This window comes from Athene noctua, chromosome 7 (genome assembly GCF_965140245.1).
Source record: "Athene noctua chromosome 7, bAthNoc1.hap1.1, whole genome shotgun sequence".
In the NCBI taxonomy this organism is placed as follows: Eukaryota; Metazoa; Chordata; class Aves; order Strigiformes; family Strigidae; genus Athene; species Athene noctua.
Window position 1 is genome coordinate 42,389,676 of NC_134043.1, and position 12,912 is coordinate 42,402,587.

General features: G+C 37.7%; 1 protein-coding gene across 4 annotated transcripts in view; it reads left to right on the top strand.

Annotated features, from left to right (window-relative positions):
- Nucleotides 1–12,912, top strand: part of NBEAL1 (neurobeachin like 1) — an 86,937-nt gene that overhangs the window by 59,196 nt on the left and 14,829 nt on the right. For all 4 annotated transcript variants that reach the window (XM_074911073.1, XM_074911074.1, XM_074911072.1 and 1 more), the window contains 12 exons: nucleotides 600–905; nucleotides 1,011–1,160; nucleotides 2,066–2,223; nucleotides 2,897–3,021; nucleotides 4,731–4,857; nucleotides 5,983–6,131; nucleotides 6,980–7,113; nucleotides 8,653–8,754; nucleotides 9,964–10,059; nucleotides 10,174–10,298; nucleotides 11,539–11,679; nucleotides 11,768–11,898. In XM_074911073.1, the coding sequence (XP_074767174.1) occupies nucleotides 600–905; nucleotides 1,011–1,160; nucleotides 2,066–2,223; nucleotides 2,897–3,021; nucleotides 4,731–4,857; nucleotides 5,983–6,131; nucleotides 6,980–7,113; nucleotides 8,653–8,754; nucleotides 9,964–10,059; nucleotides 10,174–10,298; nucleotides 11,539–11,679; nucleotides 11,768–11,898 (1,744 nt within the window). The remainder of the gene's footprint in view (nucleotides 1–599; nucleotides 906–1,010; nucleotides 1,161–2,065; nucleotides 2,224–2,896; nucleotides 3,022–4,730; nucleotides 4,858–5,982; nucleotides 6,132–6,979; nucleotides 7,114–8,652; nucleotides 8,755–9,963; nucleotides 10,060–10,173; nucleotides 10,299–11,538; nucleotides 11,680–11,767; nucleotides 11,899–12,912) is intronic.

The window sequence follows — 12,912 nt, forward strand, 5'->3', positions numbered from 1 at the left end:
TTATGGGGTAGCTGCTTATACCAGTGAGCAGACTGATGGCACCCCATCCTTCTATAGGGAAGATGTTTTAATTGTTCTTGCCATTTGCAAATTTACTCTGCAGTCCTGTCAATGTGCACGTCCTGAGCATGAGAAAGAGGTAGAGGGCAAGCTGTTCGAAGATGGAACTATGTGGGCACTAGTGGCAGTAAGATAGTGATTCCAATTGTGACTTTTTGTTTCTACCACAAAATACATATATTAGCGGTTCCAGGTGTACATGTATTAAGTGCATCTGAACCTGGACTGACCTGCCAAATCAACATTTGGAACGAAGTTAGCAGAGGCTATGCATAGAATATGAGCCCTTCAGTAAAGCCAGGACTGCTAGTTTAGGTGTGTGATTGTCTTAATGTGGCTTTGTGACTTTGGGGTTGCAGCTGACTCAGGTTTGGTCATTACAGGATGAGTAAACTATCAGTGCACATATTTGATGCATGTGCACATTCAGGCTACTTGGGATGCAGCCAGAATAGCAAAAACATACTCCTGTGCTAAAAAGATAGGTACTCAAAATTACTATTTTGAGGATTGCATTCATTTTTCATTTGTCTGTGTAGGTCTGTGCTATGGCAGCAGCCAAACTAAACACCCTCCTTCAGACCAAAGTAATTGAGAGTCAGCCTGAAGCATGCTACCTCTTGGGGAAGCTGGAAGGCATCTTGAGTAGATCAATTGAAGAGAAGACAGAAACTTACTCATTTTTGATTCCCCTGGTTCGGACATTGGTATCTAAGATTTATGAACTTCTCTTCATGAACCTGCATCTTCCTTCATTGCCTCCTACCAATGGCAGCCCATCTTTCTTTGAGGATTTTCAAGAATACTGCAGCTCTGATGAGTGGCAAGTTTATATTGACAAATATGTAAGTGGTAGATTCTTTTTGATTCATTTTCCCCCATTTTTTAGCTGTGAAAGCAGAGGAACTCATTCAGAAATCATGTTGTGCATTTTGTTTTGGTGGAACCAGATCATTCCAAATATGAAGCAGTATGAAGAGAATTCATTCAGACATGATCACGAGCAGATGGCAGTTTATTGGAAAGATTGTTATGAAGCATTTATGGTGAACATGCACAAGCGAGACCGAGAGAGAGGAGAAAGTAAGCTTAAATTTCAGGTAAGGTTTTGAGTGAGTGCAAGTTTCTCTTAGGATTTGCCTTCTAAAAGATGGAGAAACTGAATTCCAGGATGATCCAGTTCAAGTGATTGCAGGCAGGTTGATTGGTTTAAGATGTTATGGGCAGTGTGACTTGTAGGACATGCTTTTTAATTCTGTTATTTCTATTTAAGAGTCTTACCTGTAAGAGTTATTTCAGGCCTTTCTCATAGTACAGCAACCTAGAATTATGCTCAGCTATAAGCTACATCTTCTTTTACTCTGATTTATGTTTTGAATTATTAAAACCTCTTCTCCATGATGAGATGAGTCATTGTGTTGGGTTTTTTTAACCCTACTTCAATACAATGAAAACATTTAAAACAGTGAACAGCTGCTATTTAATGTGTGGAAAAATTGGTTTTGAACTGGCCTTTCTGTATAAGGTCCATACTCAGTTTAAGCATTAGAACTAACTGGTAATTATCACAGATAGGTTACATCTTGCTTGTTTTCCCTTTGTGGCCTTAATAAGGATCCTTATAGTAAGTCTTTTTTATTCAAGTAGCTAAAGGAAGAATACAATATGAGTCACATTCTAGAATACTAGAATTTAAAGAAAAATCCAACCTATTATCATAGGATTTCCAATACTGACCACTTTTCTGATGATGAAAAATTGCTTTCATGTGGATTCAGCACTGGTAACATTTTCTTCACGTCTTTAAGTCAAAGTTTGGCACCTTTTCTTCCAGTACTAAGCTTTTAAAAATTTCTTGTAAGCATTATCTTAAATTTTTAGAAGTTTTTAGTGCTAAACTTTCTTTGTTCCTTCTTAATTTATCAGAATTCTTTCAAGCCACAAAATGGTGTTTTCAAAGGTCGGAATTATTTCAGTGCTACGTATATTTTTAATGATCTTTCAGGAGCATTTTGTGGAACCATTTAGGAGAAAGGCTCGACAGGAAAATCTGCGTTACAACAGTATGCTAAAGCAACTTAACAGTCAGCACACAGCCACCCTGAGACAGTGGAGAGCAGCCCAGCTTTACTTGCTTTCTGAACGTGGTCCTTGGTCTGAAATGTAAGAGTCAAGTTCTTAAACCGTATATGATGCTTAAAAAGAATTTTCTCACATGACTAACTTAGTTTCACGTGGTTAGAACCTTGTCAAATTGACTCTGATAACCATTCTTGAGGCGTGAATTTAATATCGAATGCATCTTTTATAATGTTTTCTGCATTTAATTATCAAAATACAAAGTTTGAAATGTAATGCTGAGCTGCTTGCCTGGATACTAGATTTTCTTGCCAAGTGACAAAAATTCGTTAGTGATTGCAAAAACTTTTTGAGAGATTCTACAAATCAGTGGTTCTGTTGGAAAAGAGAGAGAATAGACTTGTTAATAAAGATTGAGTTTTTATGCATGAAACTAATTTCAGTTTAAAAGAATACATTTTGGGGAAGTTCTGGATAAAGCTGTTGGGGTTTTCTTTTTTTTTTTTTCTTTTAATTGTCATTAACTGAAAGTGTAAACAATTTGATGTATTTCAGTAGAAAGTAGATACTATTTACAAAGTCTAGAGGAAGATCAGAGCTGCAATATGAAATTAAAATGCAGTTTATTGTTTTTATGTTTTACACTCTACAAGTAGATGACCAGTATTTTTCTAAATATGTACTCTTTTGTAATCAGTTCATTCACATAAGTCTTTACTTTCTTATAATTATTTTTTTGATTATTCTTTTTTCCTAGGAAACAGAATCCTGTTCACTGGAAACTTTCAAATGTGGAAAATTTTTCACGTATGAGACTAAAACTAGTGCAGAACTATAACTTCAATGCCCATCAGGATGCTAGTGACCTGAGAGATAATTTAGGTAAAGTTGTATTTGTTATTTCATTTGGGATTCTTCAGTCTCTACTGAAGAAAGATACACACTTTACTCTTTGTATTTAAGAATCAGTGTATGGTAGGTACTTAAGTCTTGATTTTTGATAGTTCCTCTACAGTAAAATGTGTTTATATAAGAGTGGTGGTTTGACCTGGAGCAGCATTTTCCTACTGAATAGAATTGATTTCCCCTTGTTCATTGAAATGTGTATTTTTGTTGCCAAAAAAAGATTAAAAACTCCTTTGTTTTAAAATAAATAGTCACATAGCTTGCTTGCATAAGATTATTTTTCAAGAAAAGGAAACAATGAGAAACAGTAATCAGGAAGTATTTCTTTAAAACCTTTTAGAGCTTATTAGTTAAATGTATAGATATCATAGACTGGTTTGGGTTGGAAGGGACCTTAAAGATCATCCAGTTCCCACCCCCCTGCCATGGGCAGGGACACCTTCCACCAGCCCAGGTTGCCCAAAGCCCCGTCCAGCCTGGCCTTGAACCCTGCCAGGGAGGGGGCAGCCACAGCTGCTCTGGGCAACCTGTGTCAGCGTCTCACCACCCTCACAGGGAAGAATTTCTTCCTTCTATCTAATCTAAATCTATCCTCTTTCAGTTTAAAACTGTTTGTCCTATGCCTACACCCCCTGATGCAGAGTCCCTCCCCAGCTTTCCTGCAGCCCCTTTCAGCACTGGAAGGCCGCTGTAGGGTCTCCCCAGAGCCTTCTCTTCTCTCAGCTGAACACCCCCAACTCTCTCAGCCTGTCCTCGCAGGGGAGGTGCTCCAGCCCCTGATCATCTTCGTGGCCTCCTCTGGACCTGCCTGAGCAGGTCCATGTCCTTCTTCTGTTGGGGGCCCCAGAGCTGAACACAGCTTCGTGAAGGCAGAGTAGAGGCAGAGAATCCCCTCCCTCGCCCTGCTGGCCACACTTATCTTGGTGCAGCAGAGGACACAGCTGGCTTTCTTGGCTGTGAGCGCACACTGCTGGCTCACAGTCAGTTTTCCATCCACTAATACCCCCAAGTCCTTCTCCTCAGGGCTGCTCTCAATCCACTCATCATTCAGCCTGTATTTGTGCTTGGGATTGCCCCGACCCATGTGCAGGACCTTGCCCTTGGCTTTGTTGAACTCCATGAGGTTTGCATGGTCCCACCTCTCCAGCCTGTCCAGGTCCCTCTGGGTGGCACAGCCCTTCCCTCCAGCCTGTCGACTGCCCCACACAGCTCGCTGTCATCAGCAAACTGCTGAGGTGCTTTGTTTTAGAAGTGTTCCAAACAGCTGTTAGTGGTGTAAACTCTTCTTTAAGTTGCATATATTGAATATCAAGACTCAAAAAAAAAAAAACCAACCCACACTTGTAAACTCAAGTAAGGAAAAAACAAATATAGTATATTTCCATGAAACGTGCATGCTTTGTCAGTGTCTGGCAGAACACTCTAAAATATTTTATTGGAAATGTCCATGACAAATTGAGTTTAAAATTTTCTAATGTGTTTGTCTTCCCTTTATGCTGTTATGATTTGACATATTCAGTGAAGTTCAAGGAATATTTTTAGTGTTCTGTTTGCCACCAAAAGTATATAAGAAGTCTGGTGGCTTCTTACTTAGTTAAAACCAACAGATGTTACACTCAGTCGTTTGGCTTTCTAAAAGTGTTGTAGTGAAAAATTTTCTGAGCTGAAATGTCTATTTATAATAGGTGTGCACCAGACACAGCCCTCTAGTGAGTCTCTGCTTCTGGAGGTGGTGAAGCAGGTGAAAGTGAGTGACTTGGAAGATGATGTTCTTGAACTACCAGAAGAAGACACAGCTGCCAGTTCCAATTTGTAAGTACCGCAGAATAGAACAGTTAAAATTTGTTTCTGTGCTAGGGATAAGGAGTGAGAAACAACTTAGGGAACTGATTAGCATACAAAGCTTCCCTCTTTCTTTGTCTGGCCTTAACAGTCCAATCCAGGGCTTTGTAGTAGTTCTGAACAGCAGAAAAGTTGCTGTTGGATTTATCATTGTCAACAGTGAGACATAACAAGCCACAGGGAAAAGAAGGCAGAGCAGATGTTTGCGAGGATCTGTTAGTGATTCACGGCTCATAGTTGGTCTGAAGCTGAAGCTACAGAATTGTTGAGGCTTTTCTATCGTGTACTTTGGCTGTAATTCTCGAAGAAGTATTCTGCCTTGTAAGGGCATAGACCAGACTGGAACTGGTTGTTCTCCACATATGTCAGGGCCATCCTCTATACCAGCAGCTGCATAGCATGGATGTTTTGTTTGTTTGGCATTAATCTACTGGAGAGTACTCTGTGTTTAAGAGTATTCCAGAGGGAAGGCCTGCTGTGCTTTCTTCATGTCACTTGTGTGACTTAAAAAAAAAAAAAGGGGGTGGGGGAAACGTGGGAAGATAGCAAATGCTACATTAACTGGATATATGTGATCTTGTGTGTGTATCTATGTGTGTTTATGCTGTTGAAATCCATTAGAGATGTGGCACTTCTTTGAGTGATACTGATGCATTTTCTTGTACCTTGAAAGTTATTAAATGGTTGTTTGTGATGTGTCATATCTATAGACTTCTGAGAAACTATTACTCCAAATACTTCTGAAGATAACTTTATGCACATGAACCAGGACTCAGCTCTGCTCTAGGCCAGAGAATTTAAGCATCTGGCAATTAAATAAGAAAGGGAAATGCAACTTCATCTTTTCATACTTCAAGGGAGGTCAAGTCCATTGTGCCTGAGACTGAAATATCAAGCCTGAAGAGCAGTGCTGTGAAATGATGTTTGGCAGTCTAGTCTGAAATGTCCAAGACTGCTGATGGAAGTAGCTTCATATTTATGTCGTATTTTTACTGCCATTCATATCTGATTATTTTTTGGAATTGTACTCCTACCAAGTACATTAACAACTGTATAATCTACACAACCCTGTAATACTTAGTGGTATTTTTCTAGGGATGAGAAAGATGAGCAAAGCCAGAAAGAAAAGCTAATATTGTCTGAAGACTGTGAACTTGTTACAGTAATTGATGTGATACCTGGCAGGCTGGAGATCACTACCCAGCACATCTATTTCTTTGATGGTAGCATTGAAAAAGAAGAAGGTGAGCATGATCAGTATCTCTTTACAGTGCAGTTCAGCATTCTGTTTTTAGTAGGCTGAGTTTGATTTTTTTTTTTTTTTTGAGAATGAGTGTCAAACTAATTGTGAAGAGACAGGTTGTGGATCTGTAGTTAAAATTAATATTGTACTTGGTGGTAGTGGCTGGCTGATCTCTTCAGAATCAAGAATCTGGAACTGTACTTAGTGTTAAATTGATTCAGTATTCTTAGTGTTTCTTAAAAATTTTTTAAAACCCAACTTATTTATGAATACTAAGTTTGCTGACTAAAATAATGTCACTATCTCCAACTTCTTGCTTAAATGGCGTCTCCCTGACAAATAATATTTCACTTTACATTCATTAAAAAATAGTATTAAGTAATGAGTAAATAGTAGTATTAAGTAAACATTAATCATTTATATTAATTTAGTGAATTTTTTTCATAGTCAACTATGTATATTCTATTAACAGTGGAGTGAAATGTTTGACCAATAATGGTAAAATTTTCAAAACCATTATATCAGGAAGATAGCCTTTGGGGAATTTTAAACATAAAAGCTTCTGTTTGAGCCTGTTTAAGAAAGCACTTTTTTTTTTTTTGTCAACAGAATACATTTATAATGTGTCTTTTGATCAAAACACAAATTCTTCACTTGATCAGACACTGCCTCTTTCTTTCATCAGAAACAGTAGCTGAAGTTAATAATGTTTTCCTAGCAAAATGGTTAATCAAGATGCATATAAAATTTGCCTTTTCACCTTTGGGATGATTGGAAATGGTACTGCATTCTGTCTATATGAAAAGTTTTTGATATATTCCAAGTCAGTAATCAAAGTGCTCTTCCTAGGGGTAGGTTTCGATTTCAAATGGCACCTTTCTCAAATTCGAGAGATACATTTGCGTCGGTACAACTTGAGGAGGTCAGCTTTGGAGATCTTCCTTACAGATCAAACCAACTATTTCCTCAACTTCAATAAGGAGGTATGGGTTTCCCAAATTTCCTTGATTTATATAGTTAGCACAAGTGTCAAGTTTAATTTCACTGATTGTGTCTAATTTGAGTCTGGTGTTGTTTTGCCAATTATCAGTCCTAGCATAAAGGACACAGCCAGCATAAAGATGGAACCAATAACCAAATTGTATTTGGTACAAAAGGGTCAGTACATGGGTGAGCGCTGGGGGCACAAACAAGTCAGTCAGATTATACATGATTGACATCAATCCCACTGACACCACCACCACCGACACCACACGACCAACAACGGGTGGGATAAATGGTGAAATGCAGTTTCCCATAGAAGGGACGGGAGACAACCGAGTCAACAAACCAAACACATAAGACCAAGGAAGCCACACACTGAATCTCTACACAGCCCGCGTTTACAACAGCCAGAGCTGACTGGAGCCCAGTCCCAGGGAGGCGGGAGGTCCTTCCCCAACAGGGAACTCTGCACAGGGCATCCACCCCACACACAGACACTGCCCCTCCTGCAAGGGGTCCCAGCTTTTATCCCTCAGTGGGACACCTGACCTTTGGTCACTCAGTGCGGGACACCCGGGGCTCCTTTACCCAATGGCTCTGTCTGCCGGGCCGGCACCACCCTGGAGGGAAGCCTGAAGGCAAACTCACCCCCCTTTGGGAAGGGCTGTGGGAATCACCCGTATGTCAACCTTAATTTGGGGCTTGGGGTTGAAACCCCAGCATTTCAGGTGTCTTTCACAACACTAACACTAGTAGCAAAATGTTTGCTAGATATATAGCCATTAAGGGAAACTAGACTGCAGTCTTGAAAACCTTGGTCTGATATCTTGAAACTGGTTAGTTGTGAAAAGGTGGATAAAACAAGATTCTTCTTTTTCCTGTCTCTTTCTCTCTTTCAGTTATAATACAGAACAATTATTCAATTAAAATTCCATCAGTAGTAATCTAAATATCTTGAAGTCCACACATCTTTTTAAATACTCTGAGCAAATTAATTACAAAGCAAATTAGACTTTCTATTTTACCACAACACTGGAAATCATTGCTATTTCTTCTATATTGCATGGTTTAGGATTAGTAAACTTTTTTTTTCCCCTGGATAATGTCAGTAATCCTTAAGATAAATATCAGAACTTAGGGTGAGTTATGTACCAGTAGGTCAGTTTATGAATAGTTCCTACAAACTGTTGTTTGGTTGGTTTAAGTAAATAAATCTTTGCAATAGTTTTGTAGGGAAAACATCGGTGTAATTTCACTTGAATAGCAGCAATATTTCCCAGAAGAATTCTGTGGCAATAATGATTTTCTACCCAAAATGAAAAAAAAAAAAATCACCTCATAACATACATTGCCTTTATATCTTATAACTGAAGGTTGTCATGTCCATTCGTGTCCAGATGTTTTATGCAGCAAGAAATAGAAGTGTTCAAAAGTGTAACTGTGTTCCATTTATTTCACATTTTAATTATCAGAGAAGTTGTTTACTTGTCAGTTTCAATCTCCAGAATAATTTTTTTATTAATGCTGTTTTCTAACAGGTACGAAATAAAGTATATAGTCGAATATTGTCACTACGTTCTCCAAATATTTCTGGGACCAGATCTCCACAGGAACTTTTTAAAGCTTCAGGTTTGATGCAGGTATGAGACTTCAGCACAAACGGTCTAGAGCATTCCTCTGTTTCTTGAAGAGAGTCCTGGAAGGTCCTGAACTATTGAGTTTACTGTTTGTTTTTTTTTCCCCACAGTGTTTAGATGGCAACTGCCAACTTCTGTACCCTCAGTATGGCCCCTGAACTTTCACTGGCATAGTTTTAAAATTGATGTTTTGTGTTTACATTCAGTGAGGTAAATGGATAGAGCCAGGCTTTATTGATGTGATTATGACAAGTATTCCCACAAAAATGGAAAACATGTAGAAGACTTGGTTTTGGTTTTAGTCCGTGACCCTGAGTGCATATTTTGGAACTTAGTTTCAATACATGTACAAATCTTTTTCACTTCTATCTTTTCATGATGGGGCTTTCAAGAAAACCCATGTGAAGATTAAGTAGGAAATAGGATCTTAAGGGAATTAGTAATATTGTTATAGAAGAAAAATGTTAAAATGTCTGTATTACCCTAAGCATGGATAAATTTTTAAATGTAGTAAATGTATTTTTATCTTCCATCTCTTTATGCCACAATTAGTCTTTTCTCTGAGGGAGGAAGCTTTACAAATTACTTTTAAAATACTGGAAATACTTTGGTTTTTCTTTGTTTCCCTAATGATAGAAGCTATCATGTTTTATGTTTACATAAAGAAAATGTCATCTGCAATGAAATGTCTCATACTACAGACAGATATTGAGACCTTCTGATCTTTAGTTTAAAATAAAATAGTGGAGCAAAGGCTCGAGGACAATGTTAGTTCACAAATTCCTGTACTATTAACCAATGGGAGAACAATTTCTAAGTAAGCTTTGACCTTAGAACTCTTAACGGATTTCAAAGTTCTGTTCCCCTTTTTCTTAGTACCTGTTTACCTGCATTCCTTTTGTTTCTTTCATTTCTGTTTTTGTTCTTTTTTATTCTGAGTCTGCTAGTTGTCTGCTGACCTGTATTCAAAACAGTACTGACATCAGTCAAGGACATGATTTCAATGAAATATATGTAGCACAGTCATTGAATCAAAGGGAAAATAGACTTTATTAGGAGAAGTTATATTTGGACTTTCATACCAGTCTTACAACTTGTGCCTTTTACTTGCCAGTACTATCCTCTGGCAGACAAATACTGACAAGACATGTAATTTGCAGCAGTGGTATCTTTGATATAGTGACTTCTATAGTATCTTTTTTTGTCTTTCAGAAATGGGTGAACAGAGAAATATCCAACTTTGACTACCTTATTCAGCTGAACACAATGGCAGGACGAACTTATAATGACCTTGCTCAATATCCTGTGGTAATTAAAAAAAAAAAAAAAAAAAAAAAATTTTTGCCAAAGGTATGTTTTTTTTTTTTTCTCTTTTGAAAGATGGATTTTTAATCTCAGTTTAATCTTTGACTTTTTTTTTAGTTCCCCTGGATTTTACGAGATTATACTTCAGAAGATCTGGACCTGAATAATCCTGCAGTCTTTAGGGATCTATCCAAGCCCATAGGGGTGGTAAATGAAAAGAATGCTAAGGCTGTGAAAGAGAAGTATGTGTTTAAACACTCAGTTATGTTTCTTCTGTCTTTTCTGAGCCACCAGGCTAATAACCCATTTTAAAAAGATAGTTGTTACAGTGAAAATTTTAAAATCTGCTTTTATAATATCACAGATGTGTTTGCAAAGGTTGTTGATTTGTCGTTCCTGCTGTGTTCAGGTTAGTTAGCTTATATGGAACTGAAAGAGCAAACAAAATTTTCAGTTGTTTCTCAGATGTGGAAATAAACTGAAAGGGTGTTGAAACAGTGTAATGGCCCAGCAGTTTGAAGAGACATACTGTGTCCCATGTCTGCTTCGAGATAAGGAATGTGAACATACTGAATTGAGTGGCCTGTGCTGAGAGGTAGCATTGATTCTAAATCTGTGCTTCCTGCTCTTTTTTTCAAGCATAGCTTATTACCTCTGAAATAAAACGTAACTCAGTGACTTCCAACAGCTCCTCTGTAGGTAGGAATGACAAGTACATACACCCACACATCAGTATAGTGATCCTTCCTTTTTTTGCTAATGTGGGGAGTGAGTGTGCTATCATACCAGATCGCACTTATCAGGCATCTTCCGAAACAAGCTTGCTGCTGAAAACTTGGAACATGGAGAATTTTCTTTGAATGATTAGGCTCTATCCCTGACTGTAATGAAACTGGTTCTATAGTGGTAAGTTTAACTATGATTTCTCTTACTAGCCTTGTGACACTGAGGAATATATCAACCAGATGATGGCATAGTACTCTAGAGTGAGTTTGCCAGTAGAAAGAGAAATGGGCATAAATGTTAAATAAATCTCTTTTCTGCATCCTGACGCCATCACACACTCTTCTAATTTTTTATTTTTTTTTTTTTAAATCTTGCAGGAAGGTGTCACAAGTCCCTTCAGTAATAAATATTCAGCTTAGCGATGTGGGGGTTTTTTGTCTGTTGTAGAAAGTCATGCTAAGTCAGGCCTGTCTTGCCCTTTATCCAGTTTCTGACAGCTGATAGCAAATGCCTAGGGAAGAACAGGTATGCAAAGGCTTCATCTGGTGTACATTTCTATCTGTCAGCAGCCTTTTGCTTAGGGACTTTCTAAGTCAGAATCAGAATCCTCATGTTTAATAGAAGTCAATGTATTTTTCTCTTATAGATTGCTGTGATTGTTTCGTTTGAATCCGTGCCTTCAATAAGTATAATCCACATGTAAATCAGTTGTAGTGCTCAGTTGTATTTATAAAGATTTTATTTTTTTTTTTTAAGATATGAGAATTTTGAGGATCCCCTTGGGATAATTGACAAATTTCACTATGGGACACATTATTCAAATGCTGCTGGTGTCATGCATTACCTCATTCGGGTAGAACCTTTCACAACACTTCATATCCAGCTTCAAAGTGGCAGGTATGCTGTGACCAAATAAGCAACACCTTTATTTTTCTTTCTTGTCATTTTACTTATCAAAGTCTAACCTGAGTTTTCTGATCCACAGATTCGACTGTGCTGACAGGCAGTTCCACTCTATTCCTGCTACCTGGCAGGCACTCATGGACAACCCCAATGATGTCAAGGAACTTATCCCAGAGTTCTTTTACTTCCCAGAGTTCCTGGAGAATCAAAATGGTAAACTGACCACTCAGAATATTCTCACAGAAAACTGTTCTTGTATTTTTCAGAAAAGCATTGTTACAACCATTTGTGAATGCTGTGGAGCTCTTCTTATTTAAGCTTTGTAGTGTGATGGTAGAAATTACTTTAATCATCATGCTGGCTTCGAGCTGTTTAATGAAGACACCAGTTGTGTGAAGCAGCAGCCTAAATGTTTAAAATTCAGACTGGGGGCTTAAGGATGACTAAAAATAGTGTTGTTTACCTAATGTAAAATATCAGAGATGTTCATTTGGATGTCTGAAAAAGGTAGCAATACTTAATACTGAATAAATAGTTAGGGAATGTTAATGCAGATTAATTAGTATTCTTTTTACTGGGTTTGTTGGGTGATAGAGTTTGGACATCTTCAAATGTGTGAAGTCTTTTATTTGTTTTAAGCAACCAGCATATTTTCTGCTTGTTGCTGTTATCTTCCAATGCAGTGTTAAGTCACCTGATTTTAGAGCCATGTAAGGTTTCAGTACCCATCAGAAGGGGAAAAAAAAAAGCCAAACCTGTTTCACTCATATATAATGCTGATTGAAAAGACAACATCCTGCATTCTGATATGAGACTCCTAGCCGTTCTTAAATTCACATTTATTGCATAGGGAATTGTTTCTCTGATAATTTAATTCTCTAGATAATTTAAAAATGGGTTTTTATTTTTGTGCTGCTGCTAATTTAGTCTAACTACAGTCTCCTAGAGTTCTAAGTTATAAAAATTGGAAACAACCAAGTCATGCTTTCAAAAGTCATTTAAGTGTTTAGAGTTGTTCTGATGAAGGCTGTTGGGATTTAAGTCTTCCCGAAAGCCTTAATTCTACAGTCATTTAAACATATAAGTAACTTCATTCTTATGAATAACCTCACTGAAATGTTTCGGACTTTTAATCCTCATAAAGCAAATGCATATGTTCTTACCGATATGTTTGTAAATGATTAATGCTGCTTTTAAGGTTGGGACTTCAGCTTCAAAGTCATTTAA